The sequence below is a fragment of the Cyprinodon variegatus genome, unplaced genomic scaffold (assembly GCF_000732505.1).
Source record: "Cyprinodon variegatus isolate N-32 unplaced genomic scaffold, C_variegatus-1.0 Scaffold23, whole genome shotgun sequence".
NCBI classification, from domain to species: domain Eukaryota; kingdom Metazoa; phylum Chordata; class Actinopteri; order Cyprinodontiformes; family Cyprinodontidae; genus Cyprinodon; species Cyprinodon variegatus.
In genome coordinates this window covers 1,968,780-1,996,105 of record NW_015150476.1, presented here as the reverse complement: position 1 = coordinate 1,996,105, position 27,326 = coordinate 1,968,780, and the positions used below count along the sequence as shown (strand labels likewise).

Sequence of the window (27,326 nt, the reverse complement as noted above, 5' to 3'; positions counted from 1 at the left end):
TTGGAATATTACCTGAGCATTTCATTGGCAGCATGATTTACTCTAACTTTGAAATATTGATTTGACAGCCCTTCTCAGCTTCAGTTTATTATTTCTATAATTGGTTTCAGTCTGATTTATTTGATTCTCCAGATCCTGCTTGTCAGAGAAGGCTCCTTTGTTAATTTTAAAATAGCAGTAGCAAAAGCTTTGGAAAAAAAAAAATTTTGCAAAAAAAAAAATAAATTAAAAAAGCAACTAAAAATACAAACCGTTTCAAAGCAAACCTAATTAATCATGTATTATTTAATCTGCATCCAAAAATAATTTCATCTGTTTTTTATATTTCCAATAAATATAAATGTGTTTGACAACATTTGGATATATTTTAATTTGTTTTATTCAGTGATAATAATGGTTTAATTTCAGAATTTTTAATTATTTTCAATTTTTTTTTATCCATTACAAGACATTTATTTATTATAAATATTAACTTCTTTCCTTGTTTCTACAGTGCAGATGTTAATTTTGATCCATTTGTTGATTCATAATGGTGCTTTATTTACTGTTTTCAGGATTTTCTGCTGTCTGAATACCTGTCTCAATCACTGTTTTGTATTTTATAAATGTCCGTTTTTTAAAAGCACCGTGGGACTAACTCTAATTTCTTTATTAGTAAGTTATTTCAGTAAACATTCCATCTAAATTGCTCTAAAAAGGACTCTCATTTTTGATATTTTATGTTTCTGCATCGGCAGACTAATCTTCAGAAATAAGCAGATGATCTGAAAGTTCAGCCTGTCGGACGCTAATAAACAACAACAACAGTACAAACCATTTTTGAACTCAATCTCCAGCACATCTGGGATGTTTGGAGAATCTTCTGGGTTTTTTGTCATCAGGTAGAGGTCAGCTGGAGCGTGGCTCTGAAGAACAAACCAAACAGCAACTTTTTATGACCTTCATTCAGACTCTTCATTCCTTTGGTATGAACAACAAGGAGAAACGGCACGCTGACTGCAATAGGAGGAGATAACAGACAGTAAGTAAAGGAGCTGAGACAATGATGCAGAATGAAAGGGTGCGATGATGAAAACACAAAAGTGCCACTTTTATCCTCTGTTTAGTTTCACTTTCTTCCCATTCTCGGCAAGAGGAAGGAAGGGAAACGAGGAGTAGGATAGCCATCTGCACATCTTTCAGTCTTTCAGCTCTGATTTTCTGAGTGACATTTCTCATTCTCTTTTCAGGAGGAGAATTTTCCTAAATGGTTATCACACGACAACAAACATCTAAAAACCAAATCCCACTTTAGGCACTGCTGGTTGATAGAAATGTGTCTTTTCTTCTTATTTTTTTCCCCCAGTTGGTGGCTAAACGATTCCAGTAAGTTGCGGTTTGGACCCAAAGGAGCACGGTGGTGTGACGTTTCCACCCGGCTGATGTGCTCCTACAATTACACCGCATTAGGACAAGACGATGGTCAATGTCTCCTGAGCTGAGGCAAATTGCAGGGGGGTGGCTATGCAAAATAACTGCTGGGTGCATTTAAATGGAAAGCTTTACCAGACTCGAAATGATCATACAATAACTAATCGGCATCCGCTCGGCGGCTGTCAGCGAGGGGAAAACGAGCAGCGCAATCACTTTCCTTTCCTTTTAACTAAACACAAAAATTGAGTGAGAAGGCGACCGTCTCCCTCTCCTTTATTTTCTGCTTCAGTGCCCCGAAAGATGCCAAATGAGAGTGAGCAGGAGAGGGACAAAATCACTGCTCTAAAAAGCCTTTTGATGCTTTGTCTTTAAAGGGGTGGGAGGGTGGAATAAATACTTTTCTTTTGGTGGGGGGGGGTCCAACATTCACATACAAAAAGCTATTAGTTAAAATGACATAAAAAAAAAGAAAAGAAAAACATTAAGCTTTGGTTTTATTTAACCTCTTGAATTTTTTTTTTTGCTGAACATTTTTACATAATTTTATAAAATTGAACATGTAATTTATAAAAAATCCATAAGACGGGCTAAAATATACTTTTTAAATGGATCCGACATGCAATAAGTGAAAACTCCGTACTCCGACAGCAAGAGTTGAAACTTCCAGAAAATAAAGTGAAGGACGTAAGCCAACAGGCTTGTCTCCAATGAGAAGGAGATCAATGCATTTCAATTCCAACCCCCTGCAGGTGGACCTGTCCCAAAGACGTGGCCCTGAAAGAAAGGCAAAGGTAAAGATGGAGAAGGCGGGGTGCCGGGGGTATTGGTGGCAAATGGGGCGTGAAGCGCACCATCATGTTGCGCTGAGCAGCTCCTTTGGCTGCCTTTGCCTCTGCGATATTGTTGTGCTAAACGTGGCCCCTGTACGGCAACAGAATGAAAAAAAAAAAAAGAAAGCTGACGCATGAACTTAAAGCAAGTAAATTTCTATTTTTCCACTTATTAGTTGCCTCATTGGGTTTCAATCAAAGCCAAAAGGCCTCAAAGGAGGCAGAGGTAGCAGGAGTGGAAAGCTGGCAACAGAAAATGGGGTGGGGGGGGTTTTCGTCTTCGGTGCACCAGATTGGAAGTGATGCTTAAATCACCGTGTCTCAAGTCAGTGCGCCTTTTCAAAATGCAGCAGTCTGAACCAAGAGTAAAACAATATGAATTTGATCTGCAGTAGAGGGATTTCAACGCACCCAGGATGTCTCTGTTAGCTTTACTGAAGACGACGCTGGAAGCTGAGGTGGACGCAGAAAACACTTCACAGGTCAAGCCCATCAGGCCTGAGGGCAGCTAGGGCACATGGCAAACTCTGACCTCTCTGCTTCAAAGCACACATTCACATGTAGACACACATACACACCTACAAGCTCACTTCCTTCCCCCACAGGCTCTACTTTGACCATCCATCTTTCCAGCAGGCCGCGCGACCAGCAGCAAACAAGTTTTCATTTCCTCTCAGCGAAAATGAGGCCCTGCGTTTCGCTCCCTTGCCTCTGAGTCAACAAGAGCAGCAGCTTGGGGAAGCTCACCAGTGACAGAGGTTGTAATTAAGACCGAGGTTACGTATTAATGACTGGGATGAGTGTCAGAAATCCTGAGGATGGGCTCTTAGTGGGAAATGATAAGCAAAGATATTCAAAAATTGGAGCCTTTCCCAACAAGTAGCATCAGGATAAAATAGGCTATTGCATGAAATGACGAGAAATTCCGAGCTGGCACAAAAATCCTAATTTCTGTTTATTTTATCGGCTAAAGATTTGACAAATCCCTAAGAAAGTTATAAACACAGTTTCTTAAACTCCTATAAATGAAGTATGGCTTCTTTATTTCATAAATTAACTCAATTTTGTTAAAGTATTCAAAACCCTGTGAACTTTTAGTCCTGTTCCACCATAGACATTTTGTTTGCATTTTAAGTGACATGAAAACAAAAACGATGGAAAAAAAGGGAACGGATAAAATGTTTTCAGAGTTATAAAATAAAAATCTAAGAACTGTACTTCTTTATTCAGCCCCCATTTAATCTGATATTCCTAAATTCAATTGAGATTTTAAAAAAAGTGAATTACATCATTTCTAACTCATCCTTGCAGAGCTACTATCCTAAAACTTTTAGCCTGAATCAAATGCATGGCTAATTACTAAGCCTCTGCAGCGCTGAGTGATATTCTGCCATTTGACTATGGTTTGATAGTCTAAAAGCGGAAGGACATCTATCCATCCATGCGACACGCTTGTCCCAATTGGGGTTAGGAGGGGTGCTGGTGCCTATCTCCAGCAGTCTATGGGCGAGAGGTGACACCCTGGACAGGTGTCCAGTCCATCGCAGGATAAAACAGGATATACAACCATTCACACACACACCTAAGGAGAATCTAGAGAAGCAAATTAACCTAACATGTTTTTGGACTGTGGGAGGAAGCCAGAGTACCCGGAGAGAACCCATGCGTGCTTAGGGAGAATATGCAAACTCCATGCAGAAAGACCCTGGACCAGGAATTTAACCAAGAACCTTCATGCTGCAAGGCAGCAGTGCTACCCACTGCACCACTGAGCAGCCCAAGCTGGGGGACAGTGAAAGTCAAAAACACGACCTGACCACCTCTGGGTTTGGTGATTAATCAGAATAGCAGCCATCTTCATTCTTATTGGAGAAACAGCTCAGTCTGAGTTAGATATGATGGAGGGAGTCTGAATAGAAATGTCTTGTCTTACCTCAGACCATCAATTGCCTCTGGATCTACATTTTGACAAGGGTCATTCTAATAAGAAAATATGCTCTGACCTAAACCAGTGTTCCAAGTCTGGACAAAATACCACTATTCCTGCTGAAGCCATTGTTAGTTTAAGTTATCTAGTTGTGTCTGTATATTAGGTGGCCTCTGTCTTTGAATGATGTCCAGTCCTCTTAGTTTTGGGTCAAAGTTCGGTCTGCAGGTGGTGGGCCCACTAGATGAGGGCCTTCCATCTCCTGTGTGGGCTAAGCCTGGCCACGTCCTGCATGAACTAATAAGATCACCAGGCTTGGTGCCAGGGAAAGGTCCTCACTCCAGCCAAACAGGCTGTAATGAGCCTTCTAAGGGTGGGTGGGCACTCCATTAGAGATAGGGTGAGGAGCTCAGCCATCTTGGAAAGGCTCTGAGTAGAGCCACTTCTCCTCCACATTAATAGGAATCAGTTTAAGTGGCACAGACATCTGTTGCGGCTGCCTATGTCTAACGTCTGGTCTTGAACACCTTGGGCTTCTCCCAGAGGAGCTGAAGGAGGTGCCTAGGGAGAGGGAAGTCTGGGATTCTCTGCTGAGATTGCTTCCCCTACAACCTGGTCCCGGATAAGTGGAAGATGACAAGTACAAGAGTATGCGAGCGACCTAAACCAATCAATTTCAGCTGTGACTGTACTCTTCTGATCCACAAACCTCCAACCGGGTCTCCTTGTCTTTTGCAGCCAGAGCGCCTGATAAAGATCATCCCTACAACATGATGCTTCCACCACTATGTCTTAACATGTTTTTTTTTGGTTTGAACTTCTTTTAACTGACCAGAGCTCTTTCTTACGCTTTTGCCATACCCCCTATATGGCTTTAAGCAAACATAAAATTCGACTTATTATTGGGGCTAGACGACATAGTCAAAACTTGTATTCATTTTAATTTCAGATGATACGATAGAATTACAATAATCCATATAAATAATTTTTAAAACCTCAGACAGACTGCCAAGAATGCCTACAAGACAATCCTGTACACTGGAAAAAAAATCAAAATCCAGGTAAGTCATTTTTTTTCTTAAAATAAGTGCATTTGTTCTTGTATTGAGGAGGTAAGTGAGACACTTTGCCAATTAAACAAAACAATTTACATATAAAAGAAGAAAACACTATTGCATTGTTTTATTTCAAGCGCATACGATTTAATTATCTTATTTTAAGAATAAATATACTCATTTCATTGGCAAATTGTAAGATAAAAATAAGGTTAATTACACTTCATTTAATAAATTACTTATTTCTAGATCGTTTTTGCAGTGTATAGGCTTAAGAAAATTAATTGAACAAGTTTGTAAAACTCCTCCAACATAACTTTGAAAAATAATTGCTTTAAAAAAAAAAAGGAACACACAAATAGCAAACCCCAGAAACTCAATGTTGTAATGTATGTTGCATGAATCACTGTCATTAAATGAAGTTATATTGTGCTATATATTGATTTTAAATTATTTTCCACCCCTACCTCTTCCAGAACGGCCTGACTTACGTAGAGTATGATTAATAGATTATCCCGCATATAGATCTCCGCAGCTACTAAGGGCATCTTAACTAAGTCTCTAATCTAATTCTTTCCTTGTCTTATTCTATTTCAAACAAACATGTCCCATTAAAGGACCAGTTTAACCATAATACTTCCATTATCAGATGGTGGATTGAAGGCATCGCTGTGAGGAGTTTAGAGCTTGAGATGTTCCTAACCCTGCTTTAAACTTCTTCACAACTTTCTTCCTCATCTGCTTACATTGTTTCTATGTCTCTATTATGTTTGTTCACTCAAATTCTATATCCTCAATCTCAGACATTCACAAACCAGCGGGATTCACAATGAGATCAAAATGCATACATGTTAACTCAGTTTGCTACACTGAAACGAACAACTAATAAGATTTACTTAAAAAAAAAATAATATTTTAAGATTTAAATCAAATTTAACGCTGCAATATCAAGTAACAATCCCTCACCAGTATCAAGTGAATTTTACTTTCCATCAGACATAACAGTTGTGAAGATATAAAGTAACATTTACTTAATTAGATCCAAGTTGTAAGTTAGATTTATAGAAACAAATTAAGTAAAGTGTACTTGTTTTTCATTGGCAAAAACAGCATTTTACTCTAAATTTTAAGGCAACACAGAGACAGACAAGCATTCACGCACACACTCGCACCTAAGGAGAATTAAGAGAAGCCAATTAACCTAACATTCATGTTTTTGGACTGTGGGATGAAATTGAACCCAGAACTTTTTTAATGCAAGGCGGCAGTGCTGCTCACTGAGCAGCCCTCTAACTGGAATTATACTTTTCAAATATGCAATAAAAAAATGTAAAACCCTCTGAAACTGAGAGTTTAATCATTAGTAAAAGAAATATACTCATATGTAAGGTCAAGTATATTTAACTTACACAAACATGCTTAAAGCAACTTGTGGACGAAGGTCAGAACATAAACAAACACTTAAAAATAAAAAACATTAATGACAGGCAATCTTCCACTAAGATTAACTGGAACCCATTGCTAATTCTTGGCATTTGATGCCACATTTTCCAACCCTTGGATGACAAAGTCATGAATGCATATAGAAAAGCTTCAGGGTGTTTACTTTTGGGGACATTTTAAATCCATTTAAATCAAGGAAAAGTTTTTGGAAGGCTTCAAAAGTGTAGTGCAAAGTGGGATGATATGCCAAGTTCAGGGCATATATCAGTCCCATGAGCAGCGAGGAGGCTTTTGCAATACTGTTGCACCCTGTCAAAATGACTGTCATCTGCACTACCTCTTGCTCTGTGTTTGATTCTGCCACGTCTGGACTCGGAGCAGAATCAGTCCTGCTGTGAACGACAGTGTGCATGCTCTGTGCGTCCGTTTCAAAACGCAAAATTTTTAGAGTAAAGTTAATGTAGTATTTTTAGTTTTATGTACATATTGCTATTAAACATTTAATTAGTATAAGGAAATCTAAGTAAAACTTACTTTCCCCTGAAAATTCATGTATTACATTAAAAAAAGGTTTAATTTTACTTCAGAAACTCTAGTTTTTACTGAAGCTTAGGAATACAGAGTAGAAATTATGAAGAATATTTTAATAGAGTTTACTGCACCAAAAAGTCCTTTGTTTCAGTGTAGTTAGGGGACATTTGAAGGCAATTTGCTTTACAGGATTTTATTGGATGGTAACAAAATAAAGAGGGATGAATTAAAAATGCATATTTATTATTTATATCTATTGTCTATGATATAATATCTTGTTGAAATTAAAAAGCTGGTCATTGTAACATGACAAAATGTTGACATTTTAATGAGAACTTTTGCATTAAATGTTAATGTTTTTCAAGACTACAACTATCTGGGATGATAACTTGAATTGACAAGAAATCCTGATTTATCCCAGTTATCAGGTGCACAGAAAGAGTATTTAATGACACAATAACAGCCTGCATGGCTTCACAGAGGTTAATGCTGCCAGATGCAAATGAGTAAATAAAGGTCTTAAGGTCACCGTGGCAGAAAAGGACAAGCTTTGGGGTTATCAGGAAGGATACAGTGTTAATCACAGAGTAACCCGAACTCCTCTGGTTCTTATCTGCAGGAAAACATATGAGCGACCATTTGGACATTTCCTAAAGTGACAGCACTGAGCAAAGAGGGACCATTGTGCTGCAGGTGGGGGGAGAGGGGGGCATTTGAATAGTAAGGGTCTGGCCTTAGCCTTTGGGGCTGTAATTGAAGGAGTGACAGAGGGCGATACACAGTGGAGATACTGGGAACAAGGTGGCCTCTTTAAGATGACTTCTTTGATGGACAGAATCTGACATGTTGGTATAGGAATTCAAACAATCTGCTGTTTTATTTGTTAAATTCTCAGAAGTATATAATAAACCAATATTTTTTAATAATATGAAATAAAGTACCTTATATTTTAGTTAAGGACACACAGCCTTAAATCAAACAAATCTTTACAGGAAAAAAAAGTAGATTAACAGAGGAAAATATGAGTGAAACCTATAGACACTTTATTATTTATCAGTTCGTAGATTCTACTTTGCTGGCTAACAGCTGAGAGAGTTTTCAAGTCAACTTTATTCTGCTCTCACATCAAGGTGGAGGTTTTTTTTGGCCAAATGTTTAAAACATTACGTCTTCAGGTTATAGAAGTGTGTCAGAATCATTCTAAGACTGTAGACTGCTGGAAAATTTCAATCAGGTGGTAGACTGGACTTTTTCTGGGCATGTTATTTATTTTACAGCCATTCTCCGGCAGATTTGCTTGTCTCCTTGTTGATATTCATGGCAAATTTTATGGGAAGCAGGAACGCCAGCCCTAATTATCATTCTCCAATGTTTTTATTTCTTAATGCATTTCAATGCAACTGAGTCAGGTTTATAGATTATTGGATACTGTGATCAGACAATATATCCATAAGACTTAAAAAAGATCCTTTAATGGCCACAAAACAGCATTAAGTCTGTATTGTTAAAGCCAATTTAAACACCTACACAACATGATGCTGCCACAACTATACCTCACAATTAGGAGGTAGCATTAAGGCTTATGGCCTTTCTCATTGTCCTTCAAATCTGAGAAATAGCCATTATGAGCAAACATCAATTCCAGTCAAGTCGATGAAAATTATATTCTTTGCCCTGTGATCCGTTTTCTGAAATATGGGTTTCATGTTATTATGTGGCATTCTCGCCGGACCTTAAAGAATTACTTTAAAATGCATCTGTAGGTGTGCTCAAATGTTGTGAAATATCCTTACGAACCCATGAAGTCATCATCTGGAAGCCCCCAAAGCATTTAAAGTCATTATAATCTCTATCTTTATAACATTTAAATTTTATTAAATTAATTAATGATACGAAAAACCAGTATAAAAAAAAGGAATGAAAAACACTAATGCAGGTAATCCTATCAATAGAAGTTTTGTCCTATTTAATGTCAGGTAAATAGAAAAAGGGTCTAAGAGCCTTAATACGGTATATATAATATATATATTGCTTCAGCTGAACTTGTCATTTACAATACAGTTTCACTCAGTAGACAGACTAGTGGGTTTAAAATATAAATAGAGAGCCAAGGTTCTGGCTACATAAAAATACCAAAATATTAGACGTGTTTTAAAGCTTGGGTAATATATTCAAATCCTTTTACCACTTCAGACCTCTGCACCATAAATATTTCATTGTATTTAATGCTATTAATCGATTCAGTATTGGAGTAAATGGTCCAAAGCAAAGCGTGTGAATAAAATCAGTTACGCAACACTGTCATCATGCATCACTATGCTATAGAGCCGGCTCATCAAAACATTTCTCCACAGGACAGCTAAAGGACAAGGCGCTAAAGAAGGCAGTGAAGGGGTGGGAAAGGGAACGAGAGACAGTGAGGGAGATCCAGGTCTGTGAGTTACAGTGGCCCTGCCCCTGAATTTCTTCTCCAGCAGCGGGAGACCCCTCTCTTCTCTACAACACCCTACGCATTGGGGACTCATCTGTCTGGCACACTGTCTTTGTACTTAACTGTTACTGGTGACATTTTGGTGTCACGGTGTCATGATGAAGTGGCTCCCCTCCCACGTCGCAGCCTGCGGCAGCGCGACCGGCCAGACAATGAGGTCCTGAGGAGCTGGGGCTGGATCTCAGGAGGCCCCAGCTGGGTGCAACGCCCTAACCCTTCCCCCTCCCAGGCTCCCATGAAATCGGGAATTAGTCGAAGCGTTGCTGACGACAAGTCAGTGTCTGTGTGTCCCAAGTTCTTCCCAGGGCCCAGAGAGGACCCGGGGTGAGAAGAGACACAGACGCAGACATATCGACCAAAGGATGGGCGCTTTGGAGGTCAGTCGGGGGGGAAAACAGTGCATACTGCACTGACCTCCAACCTCCAGCTCAGATCAAACTCATGTGTCACTCCTGGTTCTGTGACCAAGTCAGTCAGGTTTGTATTGAGAAGGCAGAGAAGTTTCACCGTTGCGTAATGCCAACGCAGTTTGTCTGCAGTTTTCAATTGAAGAAGGTGAACATGGTGCCGCCGACATGAATAAAGCTTAAGAAGATCGACCAAACACAGATGTGAAACTCCTATCCACAAGGGCTGGTGTGCTTCAACTTTTAGATGTGTCTCTGCTTTAACACAAACACGTAAAAAAATAGAGCAATCGGGAGGACTGTGTAGAACCTGCCTGCATGCTAAATAGTTGCAAGCTGATTCCAGTCTACTGGACCATGGACATGTCCTGATGCTGCAGGACACTGGCCCTACATGACTGGATTTTCCCATGTTTGTTACAAAAAGATCACCATAACTACTATGTGGGTTTATGTTAACGTCAACACTCATGAATCTATATAGGGAGATTACCAGATGAAAGCAGTGTGGAATTAAAGTGTGAATTCACTGGCTGATCATGGGAGTTTGGTTGTCCAATTTATGGCCACTGGGGGCGCTACAGGTCTGTGGGGTGTTGTGGATGTGTTTAATCAATCTTAAACAAAAGTCAAGCCACAGACTGTCGTTTGTCCCTGATCCTGTTTGTGGCTTCATGGACAGGACTTTGAGGTGTAGTCATGGTGAAGAAACCGGTTTTGAAACTTATATGTGATTTGGGAGATGATTTGACTCTTGAATACTAAAACCATGACTTTCAGCACACTTTGGGTGGTACACAGTGTTAAAAAAGGCCAAGATGAGATGGGAGACATTAAGGTCTGAGGCCAGGGATTTCAACCTGAAAATGTTGGAATGGATGGATGGATGGATGGATGGATGGATGGATGGATGGATGGATGGATGGATGGATGGATGGATGGATGGATGGATGGATGGATGGATGNATGGATGGATGGATGGATGGATGGATGGATGGATGGATGGATGGATGGATGGATGGATGGATGGATGGATGGATGGATGGATGGATGGATGAAGAAGACCTATAGCATGTACATTTGATTTTTCTTTTTTTTTTTACTGCTTGGACAACCAAGCCTGTTCTATGAATAAGCAAAGCTTATTGTGAAATCCACTTATTTATTAAAGAAGGTGAAAATATTGGTATTAAACAAGTTTCACAATAGCTTCAACATCACTGTAACCATAGCAACCCATTGATAAGATATGGGATATTAAAAGTATATCTGATGAAAACCAGCAAGAACTCACCTTTGGATTCTCCAACATGCCTGATTCATAGCTGTAAAGAAATTCATTAATAATTTATTACTTTTTTTAAGTCTAAAAAACTCACACACACAAACAGGGTGCATCACATTAGTCATCCTCACCTGATATGCATGAGATTGGCATCCATGCTCCAGGGGGCACGAGGAGTGACTGGCACTGGGATGCCATGTTTCTGAGATAAGATAAGGTGGAAAAAATTATCCTGATATGTTACAGATCAGAAAGCCTCTTGAGGTCACAAGATTAAACATCTGTAAAAAGGTCTATTTGGTGCTCCATAGCTGAGTAAGACAAAAAAACAAACAAACACAGATGTTCTGGTATTGTAAAACAAAAGAAAACTAAAAAAAAAAAAATGCATAATTTCAAAGCAGTATTATTTCCCCAAAGGCCCAGGAACAGCGTGAAAAAGAAATTTTATAAAAACATCTTGACTGCCCTCTAGTGGAGAAGGCCATTATGACTTTAAAGGTACATTAGCTGCTGGTAATAAGGTAGAAAATAAACCTTAACCTTATGGAAACAGTGAATTTTAGTATTTAGAATAAAAAACGAAAAAAAAAAAAAAAACATCACATATCCTAAATTAACAGACTGATTGTTATTATTGTGATCATTTTCATAGCGTATCATCAGTCTACCTGTGCATATTCCATCAGATCTGTTCTCCCCTTGAAGCGATTGTAAAACTCAGGGATCCTCCATGGTGCAATGATCTGATCAATGCAAACACACAAACACACAGCTAAAGCTGCAGGGACATTATTTCAGAGGCCAATTTATTCCATGTAAGAATGAAAAAGCAGCAAACCAACCTTGACCTCTGGGTATAGAGCGTAGCACGAGAGCTCAAAGCGTATCTGGTCATTTCCCTAAAAGGTAAAAAGCTGGTTTATATCTGCAAGTCAGCACTTTGGGATAATTTTCCACAGTTTTATTTTCATTAAATATTATTTATTATCTGGTTCCCATTTGGTCAATAAAATAAAATTGAAACAGAAACAAAGAATGTGTTTTATTTCAGTTGTATTTGTGCTCAGTTTTAAAAACCCAATAGTTTGCATCTAGACAAATGTTGATAAACATCAACTTGACAAGTGAAAATAACTTGACGTTCCCCAAAAATCACACTAATATAACAATTTGATATCCAGTAAAATGCTGTGATATCAAAATGTAAAACTACAAGTACAATGCCATCTACATTTACCCTTACCTCTTGGCACAGTTGCTAAGAATAAAAAAGTAATTAATCTTTTAATACAGAAGGCTTACCTTACACTGAAAACTTTTGAATAAAACCTACTTAAATATGATATCAAGAATAAAGAAATGGTCTGACCACATTCCTCCATTAACAACACGTGCTAAAAAGCTTTACATATTTACATTTGTGATCCTAGGCCAAAAAAAACACATTTTTTGATGCATTGCTGCAAAATACCTTGTTGACATGTATGGGATGTAGGCTGAAATTGTATGCATGGAGACTGTGTGACCCCAAGAAGCATGTCTTTGCTACATTTTTAAGTGTTAACATCAGAGATGTGTTCCATTTCAACACCGTTCTCACATTAAATAGGGTCAATATGAAGCTGATCCTTTGTCCATCATGTTCCGTAATAGTTTGAATTAAAAAAAAACCACCAAATCTCTTGACTCGTGTTCAAATGGAGATAGGGACATGCAAATAAAGATTTGTTGTGGTCATTTCCTAACTTTGGAAGATTAACGCACATCTGTTTTACCTGAATGGCATGTTTGTCAAAGACAAATGGGTCTCTGAGTGACATCATGTTTAAACCTCAGACATGGCTGTTTACTCAGTGTCTTTAAGTTTGACTGTGATGGACGGGTGACTTATTTTCGGTGTACCACACCTCTCGCCCAATAATCACTGGAGATTATTAGATGATAGAGGGATTAATTATGGTGCTTAAATTAAAGGTTGTATTTTTTTCTAAAATTTATAGGACAGTTAAAAAAAAAAAAAATACTTTCTGTTAATCTGCAATTTGGCTCTAGAACTCATTGAAAAAAATGGGTGATGTTTTCTGTTTGCTGTGAAGAGCCCGGTTAATCTTTACCTGAATGTTTTATGAACTGGCTTAACTTGTTTGGATATAAAAAAAAAAATGAACAAAAAAAACAAAGAGCTTGATCATTTAAGATTAGACAAAACAAGTACTCACAAGTCAATACCAGTTGTGGAATGCTGCAGGGTTCTAAGTTCAAAACTGCATATTATGAAGCAGAATTTTGGCGCCATCTACTGGCTTAAAAAGGACTCACACAATAGATGACCTGAAAGGAATTCTTTTCAAAACATCTGAAATGAGCAATTATACTAAAATATTAGAAGAAATAACCCTGTAGTATATTGTTTGACGGCTCCCAAATAAACTATAAATACATTTTCTTTTTCAAATGATCAACAATTGTCATTTCCAAAACGTCAGCAGCATCATCTTTACAAATATGTCTAGAGACCTATGTCAACTCTAGTTTTCCTCGGCAGAAATGAGTATGAGTAATTTTTTTGCTGAATTTTCCTTGTATGCATATCTGTGACTCACTATGACTTCCAACTGCCATTTACAACTAATGTCAGCAAACAAAAACATGTCTGCACCAGCAGAGTATTGGCAGTTTCAAAAATGCCTCCTTATTTCTAATAAGAGAAAGACTGGAATTAACTTCATGAAAAAAGAAATCAGGGATCATTGCGATCATATGATTTATCCAGATGTTCTCAAAAAATATTGATTTCATTAAGATGCAGAAAAAAGAAGTTAACTTAGAAGAAACATCTGCTTTCAACTGAATGGGTGACTTAACCAGAGATAACAGTAACTTTCTAAATGTTAATAAATGGTTAATATTTAACCTTGAAATTATGCGTCCCAAACAGAGCAGTGACCTATTTCTCTAGTTTGTTTTGAGAAGAGAAATTTTACCTTTCCAGTGGCCCCATGGGACACAAACTGAGCCCCCTCTTTGCGTGCAATCTCAACCTGACGACGGGCAATGCACGGCCTCGCTATGGCCGTACCCAGAAGGTATCGATCCTCATAGACGGCGTTGGCCTGAACAGACGGCCAGATAAAATCCTCCACAAACTCTTTACGCAGATCCTCAATGAAAACCTGGTCAAAGATACAAAACATAGCTCTAATACTTTTGTCTATATATATATAATATATATATTATATATATATATTATATATATATATATATATATATAAACAGATTTATATGCAGGTTGTAGAGCTACTGTGGTAAAAAAAGAAAAAAAAAGTTACATAAAAACAAAATAAGACTGATTATGAATGAGAAATAAAACCGTGAAATTATTGAAAACCTTAATAGGTTTCTCATAATTACTGAAAAATGTCTCTTACCTTCTTTGCTCCAAGGCTTTCTGATTTTTTCCGGGCAGCTTCAAAATCCTCATCTTGTCCAATATTGGCCTGGAATAAGGCAATCAAATTTAAAGCAATATATTATTGAAGTAAAATACATTTTAAATACAATCCCAAATATGCAACATGTCTTTACATACGGATCCCTTTATCCAAAGAGATCTGCGTTATATGTTTTACAGAGGGGGCATCTCTCATTTCAGCCATTTTGTAAAGACGGCCAATTAAGCAGGGAGAACAGCAGGGTAAATTTAGACATCATGTTTATTTTAACAAACATATGCATGGATGAATTTAACAGAAAGGGGATAACTGCAAGAAAATGTTACATAAACACCTGTCTGTTGATGACAGAACTGGAAGGGACCTACTAGAGATTTAGACTTGATGAAGAATAAACACTTTATTTATCTGTTTTAAAGACTCATTCAGTGAAACTTAAATTCCAGCAGATTGACATAAGACAGAAGCAGCACATAGAGCAAAAAGAAAAAAAAAAACTATAGAATATCTTAATGGAGATCTTAATTTTTTTTTCCTCTTAGCGATTGTGTCGCCCCCAATTATATGATGCCCTTGGCAGTGAGCCATTTTTCCTAAATTAAACCTGCCACTCTAAGTCATTTCTATTTACTTTGAAGAATAAGATAAAAAAATACATTACAAAAAATGGCTTAAAAAAAAGGGGTTACGTTAAATAAAAACTTTTGTGAAAATTATGTGCACATAATTAAATTCATTTATTCCCATCAGCAGATAATATGAGTCTTCTATTATTTAACTTAAGCATTAGTCATCCTGACTCTGGAACCATCCCTCTATGGACTTTTTATTATTATTCAAGCTTAAACCATAAAAAAAATAGATAAAAAAAACAGGATTTTAAAAACAGCAAAATGAAAAATTTTATTTTATCTTTTTTTGTATGGTTATTTTCTACAATGTTCCTGTTCAGTGCTTTGGTCACCTTTTAGATTATTGTCTTAAAGTGATAAATAAATGTAATAAATGAATAAATCTTTTTTTGTTTTTTTCGCCATTCGGCAGCTTAAAAAAAAGTTAGTTAAATACATGTCAACTTTATTAAGAGCCCAAAAGATTTGCCCCTTCTGCACCTCGTGGCATGCTGACCACCTCCCGCACCCATTTAGGAAACCATAAAACAAATGAGTGAAGTTCAGCGAGAAAATCTGCCTGCACTGCAGTTTTTAGTCACCCTGGGGGCAAACAGTAAAGCCAACCAGATTTAGCATAATAGAACCAAATCCTGTCACTATAGATATTCAGCCCTGTTGTTTTTTTGTTTTTTTTTAGAGATGTGCCAACAGTCCACTTCTATACGCAGTGACAAAGTGCATAAGCAGCAGACCGTTAAACTTCAGGGATACTTGACATGTGAAAGCAGCTGGATGACAGAAGGGATCAGTTGTTGTGCCCACACCTGCTGTTAAATCTCACCAAGTATGCAATGACGTCATAGCCCTGCTCCTTGAGCCACACCAGGATGCAGGAGGTGTCCAGTCCCCCGCTGTAGGCTAGAACCACTGTGCCTTTAGACATGATGAGGGATGACAGGATCAGAGCTGGAAAACATTAGTAAAAGAAATAAGTTACTTTTGTTAATATACAACGTAAGATAACGAACTTTTTCAGTGACATGAAAAGAAAAATAGTGTAAAAGTAATAATGTTAAAGAAAATTTAGAATTGTTTTTATATTTTTAGACACCAAGAAGTAATTGGTTTGTAAATGACACTTAATCAAGTTGTATAATTCCACTTTCGATTTAGAGGCCATTGGCACCCATGCCTACCTTCCACAGCCTATTACTGTAAAAAAAAAACAACATTTTGTTGAGCTGCTTTAGAGATATGCTGATGAAATCTCAACAGGTGGTTTCATTTAATTGTCAGGAAAAAACAACATTACATTTCCTGTAATAAATGCTCCCAACGAGAAACAAGACAGCGCTTCGCCTTTGGCTGTTCTCGTGACCAATCTCCTGGGATTAGATGATAATAAACAAATCAAATTATAAAAAAAAAAAAAAAAAAAATACAGATTAATCAATTTATATTTTTTTTTTTTTTTTTTTTTTTTTTTTTTAACAGGGGAGACTAGATTTAAAAAAAGAACTTCCGATAAAATGTTCAACTTCTATCCAACAATATGCGTTATTCTATTTTTTTTTTTAAGGCCATATATTTTGCGGCACATTTCTGACGCATGTTGTCTATAAATGCTTTCCATAATGGACTAGAATACAACCAATGAGGCAGCATTTTTCATTAAAATACATAAAAGCAGTTGATAAAAGTGTACTTACAGCAGAAAGGAGTGAATAATAAATAAGTGGTTTAATTAAGAGCGAAGAGACCGATGGCAAGAGCAGCAGCGGGTTCTTTTCAGTGGATGTAGTTTGGTCTACTACCCGATCCGTAGCCCAAATTGTACCCGTGACGTCAGAGCGAGTTGCGTTCGTGTGCAAATCATTCTTTACAGGAATTTAAAAAAAAAAAGGAAAAAATCATTATTTGCAGGAATTTTCATTTTTAAACCGTGTCCTCAAATAAATATCTATGAAAAAAATATAATATATTCTTGATTTTTAATAGATATTTTAATATCGTCTGTTTTTGTTATTCTATCTTTACAATTTTGTAATTTTATTTTACTGCACTAGCTGAGGTCGTTTAAAAGCACTTTATTTATTGGCTGCTATGTCATGACATTGATTTAACATCCATTTAACACTTTTCTACAACTGATACATTTTAATAGATCTGTATCATGTGCAGCAAGATTATGTTCTACATATGCATGTAGGGGTTCACTCCAGGTACTTGGACATTCTGCCACTGTCCAAAAAACATGACTGTAGTTAAAAACATGTTTGTTATTATTATTTATATATATATAAATTAGCCAGCATACATGGATGGCAAAATAGGAAATATAACAGGTGCTTTAGAACAGCAAAAACAGGAAGCTGGGAAGCAGATTGCAATTGTATTCTCAATAATTGCCAAAAATAACAGTTGCAGTGTTCACAATGCCTACAAGTTGTTTATATCTTGTCTATTATTCTTTCGCTATTTCCTTTTTGTTTTCCTGTTATCAAAAAATCTTCTAAATACACAATATAAAATTGGTTGGCAATTTCTTTATTGCATGGGAGTGCCTTTAGCCAGCCAATGAAGTAGTTTTGTTATTCTGCTTTATCAAAGTACAAGGTAAAAGCCTACAGCTACTTTAACTTCTAAATCTTTACATGATCAGATCTTGCTTCACCCTTGTGTTGTATTAAAAGTGTGAATATCGCAGTGAACGCTGGTTCATTTCACCAGATTAGGTCTACATATGTTAAAAAGTAGCCATTTGACTTTATGGTTATCTATTTCACTTTAACCACTAAATATATCGCTTTAAACCCTAGAGGTACCTTTACATTCTTCAATAGGAGGTATCTTAATCTGGTTCAAATATGGTTAGGCTTCGAAGGGTTGAATCATTATGTGTATTGATAAAAAAGAAAATTAGATTTCTGATTTCCAACAGTATAAAAACATTCTCTTATGAGTAATTCTTTAAGCTATCAATAGTCTGGTGATCATTAGGTAACATAATTAAATATTGGTGATAAAATGTATTTGCAATCAGCTTTGTTCTGCAGAGAAAAATTAAGCTAATTACAAAAGTGAGATAGAAGCAGGACTCATCACATACATTGTGCAATGAATAAAGATCATATGGATCTTTTTACTCAAACTTGTGGCAAAAGAACTTTACTAGTTGATTATTTTCAACAAAAGCTTTGCAGAATTGTAATTCATACGATGATTCTACAAATGTGAAATGTATCAACAATATAGCCTGTTATGAAGTTCACAATCAACCAACTTAGTCCAGCAGAGGTCAGTATTTGCATCTCATCTTTCATTTTCAAAAAGCAGAGCTTCTGACCAATAAATCCTTGTGACTGGGTTAGAATAAGACAGATGATTTGCTGTGGCGACTCCCTTAAGAGAAAATCCAGGTAAAAAGAAAAAGCGCAAATTATTGAACTCTTTGGCTTCTGAACAAAAAGACTTTAATAACTTCGATTGGGACTCCGTATTTCTGAATATTTATTTTTTCGCCATGAACTTTCAAAGTCAAAGAAAAAAAAAAACATGGTGAAAAATACAATATAAACTTCTGAAAAATCAATACACTGAATACTTTTTAAAAATTTCTCACACAGGCTAAGAAACACTGAGCAAAGGCAGAGTCTGCGTGGCTTGTGACTGTGCTCAGTCTTCTTTGCTTCTCTACATCTTCAAATATATTTCAGAAGCGTCTAGCCCCCCTGTCCCCACTTTTCATTGACCTTAGAAATCACACAAGGTTCACTAGTTAGGCTGTTGTCAAAAATGTATGGTACAAAGGGCCCCCAAAGTCCTGGAGTTGATAACTGCTGAGGTTTTTCATCAAATGATGTCTAGAACGCCCCCACTTAGCATATAACAAACACTTGACCGTCTCCACACAGACAACAGCTGGCAGTCAGACAAGACTGAACGTGTACAAATGAAAAAGACTCTAGTGCTGGAAAATATAGGATGGAGATGAGACAGAGATCCAGGCCTTAGTGGTACATCTCTCACACTCCAAACTGCAATAGTTAAATATCAAAACAAACAGAAATTGGCATTGATGGGGCAGCTGAATCGCAGGACCTCATCAAATCTGCCCGCTGGATTCAGAAAATATCAACGTCTCTTTAAGATCATTTATGACATAACACCTGCAAAACACAATGAATTGTTTTTATTCCTGTAAACATAGAACAGACATTTAACCATTTTTTTTTTATTTAACTTTCTGCACTTTAAAATAAAGGGGCATTTTTATTTTAAAGACATTGAAGGCTGAGGTTTTGAAAAAGAAAAAAAAAAGCAATTTAATAACTAAAAAATATTAGCAGTTGGGACCAAAATAAAACAAAAACAAAAGAAAAAAGAGAAAAACGTGTCCACTGATTGTTGGGGTGTTTCCCCCACAACAAGCTGTGTATCCTGTGGGCAGAACAGCCAGAGGGAGGGTCTCTGTGTCCCATGGTGGTGAGGGGCGTCAGATGTGCTGCATGGTTCTCTAGCTCTGCCTACCACTCCTTCTTCTTTTCGTCCATGGATACTCCACCAGGGCCCAGTGCTACCACGAGCAGCAGTCCACCGATGACAGAGGTGGTCTGGAAGAAGTCATACTTGAGGAAGTCGTGCATGGGCTTGTAGGCAGGGATGGTCCAGAAAGCATTGAAGTAGACGTTGATGGCAAAGAGCCACACAACAAGGGTCAGTGCTGCCAGTTTGGTTTTGAAGCCAATGGCGACCAGGATGATTAAAGCAGTCCCCACCATGTTCTGTAGGATCTGCAGAATAAAAAAAAAGGCATTGAACATGAGGAATGGTCAATTGGCTCAGAAGGTGACTGGCTGAATGGTCACAGTTTTAGCTTTATTATATCTTTATTGTTTTAACAGCATTCTGTAAATCTGACAACAAATCCTCCAACCAAGTTGGGTTTTATAAGCTCTAAGATTACACAAATCAAGCATGTATTAAAGCTGGTGTCTAATTTAGCACTGTGATTCAGGGCAATTTTATGGGTTATTTGATCAAAGGACATTTAAATCAGCTCTATTCCACATCCTATAAACCTTAGGCTACGTTCATAAACCAGTTTTGATGCTTAAGTCATATTTTTTGCCAGGAATCCGAGTTATCTTGCGTGTTGATTACACTGCAATCTAAATCCGACCGCCTTCTGACTTTTGTACGAACAGTTCATGATCTCAAAGTGACAGAAGGAACATGTAAACATCACCATCCCACAGCATCACACTGTTTACAGAAGCGTTATTGGATATCACTGTTAATGTTTAACAAAAACAAACAAATCAAAACAAAAAGAAACAGTAATAGTACATTCCGGTGTGTTTGTATTATTAAACTGCTGAGCAATAGGAGCCAACATTATGACCCAATAACAAGAAAGAGGGTAAGAATTTTTTTTTTTAAATAACTTCTCATAAGTTTTAACCGTAGCCTTTAATGCTGCTGTTTTTAAAATTAGGTCATGTTCTAAAAATGGATCGATGTTAATAACTGAAGTCTGATTCAGTTTTTTTAGTTCAAAGATGTGAACTGGAACTTTCAGACTGCCATAAAAAAATTCACACATGCGAAACACATGAACCAAAAGATCAGATTTAGGTCACATTTGCACTGCTGTGTGAACATGGCTATAGACCTAAAATATCTAGTTTGCACTGTTATTTACCTCTTTAACTTAATTTAATCATTCTCTAATGTTAAAGCAAACGACTAAAACTACACTAAAACATTATTACTAAACCTACCTCATCCAGTCCTGTTTCATGTTTAACATTATTATTGTCAGAGCCAGTGCAGCCGGACTTCGACCAAAGAGGAAGTTTAGGTTTTACAGATGACAGATTTGCAGACGTAGAATGCTGCCCAAGTTGTAACACCTGAGCTTGACTTGATATTTCAGGTTAATTAATCTGTATAAATGTCAACTTATTTTTAAACTATAAACAAAACTTTTTCTTAAAGCCCTCTTTGGATCAGTGACAGATTTACGCAAAATTTAAGCCCTTAAACATCTTCAAATACAAAACATTTCAATTAAGTCAAGTAAAATACGTTGTAACAGCGTTTATCTGTGTTTGATTAGAAAGAAAAAACCCAATTATCTTGCAGTTTCTCTGCTTCATAGTGGAACTGAAGCCATCACAGAAATAGGCTTGTTGGTGTAAATATGTGGAGTGATGTCAAACTTACAGAGAAGAAGCTGGAATCAAAGTGAAGCAGAGTCATAAACATGAGCACTAGCAGCACTCGGCCACCAAGCTGCATGTACTGCTTGGGCGAACTCTCTCCCATCGAAGGGACGCCAGCAAACATGCTCTTTCCCTCCGAACGCGACTCTGCCAGCAGCAGGAGCAGACCTCCTCCTAGGGCCAGGTTTCTATAAAGAGGCAAGAGGAGTTTTATTTTGGAGCGACAAACCGGAAAAAAATATTAATGCCTTCCAACTTGATCATGCTGACAAAGTGACCTTTGGAGCTTCATCTCATCAGTCTGAAAAAGTCTTTACTGCATTGAAATCATTTCGTCTCATTAAACATAACTATGGTTCTCAACCACCATTTTTCTTCCCACCATCTTGATGATTATATGACTCATCTGATACTTTACAATCCAGCTTAATCCTGACGGCACATGAATTATAGGACATAGAATCTAAACGACTCAGACAAGGTGTTAAGGTGTCTTTACACACTGGATGATTCAGCACCATTCCCACCATCTAAATAAACAAAACAGTCTTGATGAGGCCATGGTTGCATGTCACAACATGCTGCAGAAATAAGAAGTGTATAGCAGACTTTGTTAAATGCTTAATTCATAAAACCTAAACTATTTTTTCCCCTATCGTAAGCAGCTGTTACTCATTTGAGTTTGATCAAAACTGGGAAGCAGATTCTTATTTGGACTTGATTTGAAATCTGAGACTAAGGCTACGTTCACACTACAGGCTTTAATGCTCAATTTAGAGTTTTTTTTTAATGAAATTCGATTTTTTAGCACGGTTCATTTCAAAATGTATGCAACTTGTATGTGATCTCCTGTTTGAACTGCATTTACACAACTTAAGTGTAGCGCATGCGCAGTAGAGGGCACTATGACGTCTCAAGCTTGTGTGCTCTGTGTTCAGTAAGTAAACATAGATGGTAAAGCTGGAGCGCATCTTTCATTTCCTTCCAAACCTAAGCCATTGCATTAAGAACAGGTTCTTCTCAAGGTTGAAAATAAAGACTCTGCATAATCATCCACCGTAGCAGGATGCTGAATAGTGTCCTTTGTTGAGCAATAATGGCGCACAGGTTGGATGAATACGACCTGGACGCTCCGACACAGGTCACATTTGAAAAGATCAAATAAGTGTCAGATTTAGGACCAGATGGCCTGGGTCGCATTGGGAAAAAAAGAAAGAAAAAAAAAAGAAATTTGATCTGTGTTGTTCAGACTGACATATACAGGTCGCATATGGGTAAAAAAAAAAAATGTAATAAAAATCGGATTTGGTTCCCTTCAGGCTGCATTGTGAACGTAGCCTAAGTGACTTGATATTCAAGAATAACAGAAGTGACACCTACCTCATCAAAAACTTCAGGTCCCATAAAATGCTGTACGCAACAGTCTGGTGAAAGGCAGAAACAAAATGAGACAAAACCATGGTTTGAGCTTTTGATTTTCAGACAGCTAAAATAAAAAAAAGGGTTCTCACCTGTAATGCTATGATGCCAAATAATCCAAAGCAGGCATACTGTACAAAATTTCTACTGAGAATAAGGACACAGCCACCTGTCAGAACAAAAGAAATGTTAGAGCTGCTCCCATGATGAGATATTGTATTATTTTAGCACTAAGAGGAATAACAGTGTCAATAACGGCGATGCCATCTTCAATCACCATCTCTCTAACAGCCACTTTGGTAAATAACAGTTTTTAGCCAAATTTCAGCACAGTTCAACGTGGATTCAGTTTCATTGAGAAGACAGACACGGGAGGTTTTGATGCAACCCAATCCACTAAGCAAATTTAGCAATTCATTTGGTAGACAAAATATCAGGTAGCAAAGGTCCATTGTCCTCAGCTGGTTTAAGTGTGTCCAAACTTAGACTACACACACATATATCCAATGCTTTTAATACTCTTCTGTAACAGTTTTTTGTACTTATCCTGATTGTCTTCTTTGATTTCTCTTTTTATTTAATTGTGTAACAGAGAAATTCTGCTTTTGAAAATGCAACAAATAAAATATCAAATCCTGTAGACAGGTATCCTGAATATAACAAAAGGTATTTGAATTTTTCTCACTATAATGTGCAGTTTGCAAACAAAACATCTGACAGTGCATCATCTCTATATTTATCAAACTCAGAATCCACCACCTTTAAAGCATAACTGCATTGCTTCAACATATGAAACTCCTAAGCTTCCTATCTGATTTGGACCTCACCTTCTGTATCTCTGTAATATCATTCAACTTGCCTTTTTGCTTTCGTATTAACATTACATCCTTGACAGAACAGCTTATGATTTTATCCCATCGTACCCGGTCTCCTGTCACTCACCAAGCTGTCCGAGGAGGTTAAGCAGCACAAAGCAGGTGGCCAAGAAATAGCCACAGTTCCACGTGGCCTCGATGTAGTCTCTCTGCTCATTCCACTGGAACCACATGCGGATCCCGTCTTCGAGGAAGGTACTGATGAGACACAGACGTGCCAGATGAGGCAGGTACTGTTTGGTCACCCGCAGAAACTGAAGAGCACAAATACAGAAAGCATGAACGTGGGGGAGAATGTACAGTAGTTTAGCAAAAAAGCGTGACTGTTTAGTAGAAATCTGAAATATTTACAGTTTGTCATTGATTCTGTTCTGGCCATGCTGCAAAACAATAACTAAGGGACATAAATATTCTGAATGAAGGAAAAGTTTTAGGATATTTTGGCTATTGGTTCCTCCTCCAACACGTTATCTACGTACTTGACATGTATTTGTAGTTATTTTTCATAAATTAAACATCAAAATCCAAATTATTATTTTAGTATTTTATTTTAACTTTCAAAGGAGGCAAAAAAAAAAAAAAAAAAAAACGAGTTAAAAATAGTCTGAGTTAGGCTTGCAGGCTAAAGAAGAATGCAACCATGTTGCTCCAGGGGGCAATAATGAATGTGGAGACAATAAAAACAAGGACGAAACCACTATAGTAGGTCACAGCATCACAATACAGTACTGGCAAAAGCTGCTCTGGATAAGCTTAGCACTGTAACATAAAAATATGAATATCTTGTACAAAAACCAGGTTTTCTACCCGATTCGGGTCTACATCCACTTACAAAAACAGATCATGCTGACTTACCCTCTTAGCTTTTTATTATAAGTAATATATAATGGCCTTCTTTCCCCTGTTGTGTTAGCAAAATAGAATTACAAAGAGTAAATTATTAAAGCTAACTAGTTTATTTTAATTGACCAGAGCACATGATCACCTCAGACATTTGAGATGAAAGAAACACAAAAGATAAACCAGGACAGAAGCAAAGCTATCAAATAAAACCCTAACACAATGCAAACACCCAGTGTTTCCCTCCTAAGGTGTAAGGTGTAGTCAAATTAATAGAAATATTGAGTTTCTGCTCATAAGAAGCAGTCCCACCCCTGATCCGCCCATCTATCAGTCCACATCAGCACAGTCAGATCTCAGCAGCCTATCATCATCCACCAAATCCACTGGCACTGCTGTCAGAGACATGAATGGACCAGGCTGGAGCCAATCCGAATAAGCCAAAGGTTGTTGCAACAGCCTAGAAATAGACAACTCTGAATGTTATGTCTGAGAGGAATGTACGCTTAAAATCAATGACGCAATCTTTCTTTTTCTATAAAACCTCACTGTCCCTTAATGTTTTTCTCCTCCTATATTCTATAACACTTGTGACAGTGGCATATTAACACAACCAGAAGCAACTGAACCAAGGAGGAAATACTGACTGGCACGCGATGCGAATCTGCTGCAAATTTGCAAAGACGTTTGTCTCTAAAATCTTCATGCTTGAACCCACAGTACAAACTAAAGTCAAATCTAAATACTTCCTTCTGCGTAACGTTAAAAACAAAAGACAACGCACATTAATACAATCCGATTGTACCCTTTTTCTTTAAGAAACACTATAACTCCAGGCATTTAAATCGACTATAGCTTCTATTAAGGACACAGAGCCAGTTTATGTGGAGGCTAACAGATGCTACATAACAGATGTTAGAGATATATATATATGTATATATCATGTATAAATGATTGAAACATTTCCTGTACTGGGAATAAAATAAGGTGTTGTGAAACCACTAATCTAAGCGGTTTTATTACTAATGACATGGTCTCTGTTGGCTAACGGTGACACTCTTGAAGAACCCAACAACACTAAAAAAGTAACTTTAAAGCAGCTAAATGCAGTAAAAGGTCGATTAAATGTCAAATGAATCAACATATGTCACTTTAGACGGATGTCTCCGTAATGCTATATAAAAAAAAAATACACATGACAGCCGTTATTCCTAAAGTTTCATTATTCTGATTATAACACAAGCACGACTCTTCACTTAATCCAATGCCATGTTTAAAGTTAAGAAAATGTTCAAGAAAGAAAGTTTAAAGACGTGAAAAGGTTAAAGGAAACGCACAGGAGCCTCACTCCTCACATGAAAACTAGTTAGCGGCTAACATGCTAACCGCAGCTAGCTTGCTAGTAATGAAGTTACCTGGTCTGCCACGTCTTCGGCTTTGTTCATAAGATCTTCTTGCCCCATTTTCCTCCAATATTACAGTTGTGTTTTATTAAAAACAACCGTATGACACAATGAAAGGTGTTCTGGAGTCCTTTTGGCAGCCTGCGTGTCCTCCCCTCCGTTATTTAGTTGCAGATTTGTCGATAGCCGCGGACGGACGCAGGGAAAGGCCGCCTCCGCCCCACAATGCGCCGCGCTTTGACGAAGAGCCCCCTGCATGCTACTGCAACCGCTGTCTGCCACGTATACTGAAGCGGCCAGGGGCTTCATCCAGCTTGGTTTCATGTAAACAAACAAATATTCAACCACGGATCAAAATAACATATGCAGAAAAATACACAGGATTGAATGCAATTAAAATACACCCATTATTAGATTGGAATGTTAAAAAAGTTGATTGCTTCATGTAATTAATTTGATTCAAAAGGTGAAAATCATACCTTTAAGTGCTAATTACATTTAAAATGAATGAGAACAGCTCATAAAACGAATTATTGTAAAACGTTTAATATTAAAAGCCAACAAAAAAGTTTTCATGCAGAAATTGAAATATTAAGGATTATAATATATGGAAGGATTGAGCAGAAAACAAGTTAGTGACACCCCAAGCAAGAAAGAAGGTGGCTCTATGCAACTTTTAATAGAAAAGTGGAAGAATAAAGTAATGAATAAACCTTTAAAGACAACCCATTGATTTGCTTTAAGATGTGGCAGAGAGTTTGGGTGTGAACCAAATACATGATCCTAAACCAGGGGTCTTCAAAGTTTTCCAGGCCAAAGACCCCCAAACTGATGGTGAGATGGAGCAGAGACCCCCTAATTTTATTTATATATATTATATATATAAATATATTTATTTATTTTGTGTGAAATTGTGTTATATCAAACTGATCATGTAGTCACTCTATTACAGATGAAGTAATGTAACAAAAGTAATTATTATTAAAGTATTTCTTATTCTGATTCCTGGTTGATGGGACAGGTGTTGTGAATGAAACGGTGCCCAGCTTAAAAGAGTTCCTGTGTGTTCACTCATCTTAATGTATATTTAAAGACATTTCAATTAGTTGAA

At 37.2% G+C, this 27,326-nt stretch overlaps 2 protein-coding genes across 2 annotated transcripts in view; both read right to left on the bottom strand.

Moving 5' to 3' along the window:
• ass1 (argininosuccinate synthase 1) overlaps positions 1-17,266 on the bottom strand; it is a 35,251-nt gene extending 17,985 nt beyond the window's left edge. The window contains exons 1-9 of the mRNA XM_015391916.1: positions 17,161-17,266; positions 16,293-16,417; positions 14,814-14,882; positions 14,370-14,558; positions 12,228-12,284; positions 12,054-12,128; positions 11,514-11,584; positions 11,392-11,422; positions 815-905 (exon numbers count right to left, since the gene is read on the bottom strand). Of these exons, the coding sequence (XP_015247402.1) occupies positions 815-905; positions 11,392-11,422; positions 11,514-11,584; positions 12,054-12,128; positions 12,228-12,284; positions 14,370-14,558; positions 14,814-14,882; positions 16,293-16,394 (685 nt within the window). The 5' untranslated portion in view covers positions 16,395-16,417; positions 17,161-17,266. The remainder of the gene's footprint in view (positions 1-814; positions 906-11,391; positions 11,423-11,513; positions 11,585-12,053; positions 12,129-12,227; positions 12,285-14,369; positions 14,559-14,813; positions 14,883-16,292; positions 16,418-17,160) is intronic.
• A 1,671-nt stretch (positions 17,267-18,937) lies between these two features.
• Positions 18,938-26,466, bottom strand: surf4 (surfeit 4). The gene is made up of 6 exons (XM_015392804.1): positions 26,228-26,466; positions 24,040-24,226; positions 23,190-23,266; positions 23,059-23,102; positions 21,680-21,866; positions 18,938-20,244 (listed from the first exon to the last, which is right to left on the bottom strand). The coding sequence occupies exons 1-6, from the start codon at positions 26,273-26,275 to the stop codon at positions 19,978-19,980; spliced, it is 810 nt and encodes a 269-aa protein (XP_015248290.1). The 5' UTR covers positions 26,276-26,466; the 3' UTR covers positions 18,938-19,977.
• Between the last annotated feature and the right edge of the window lie 860 nt (positions 26,467-27,326).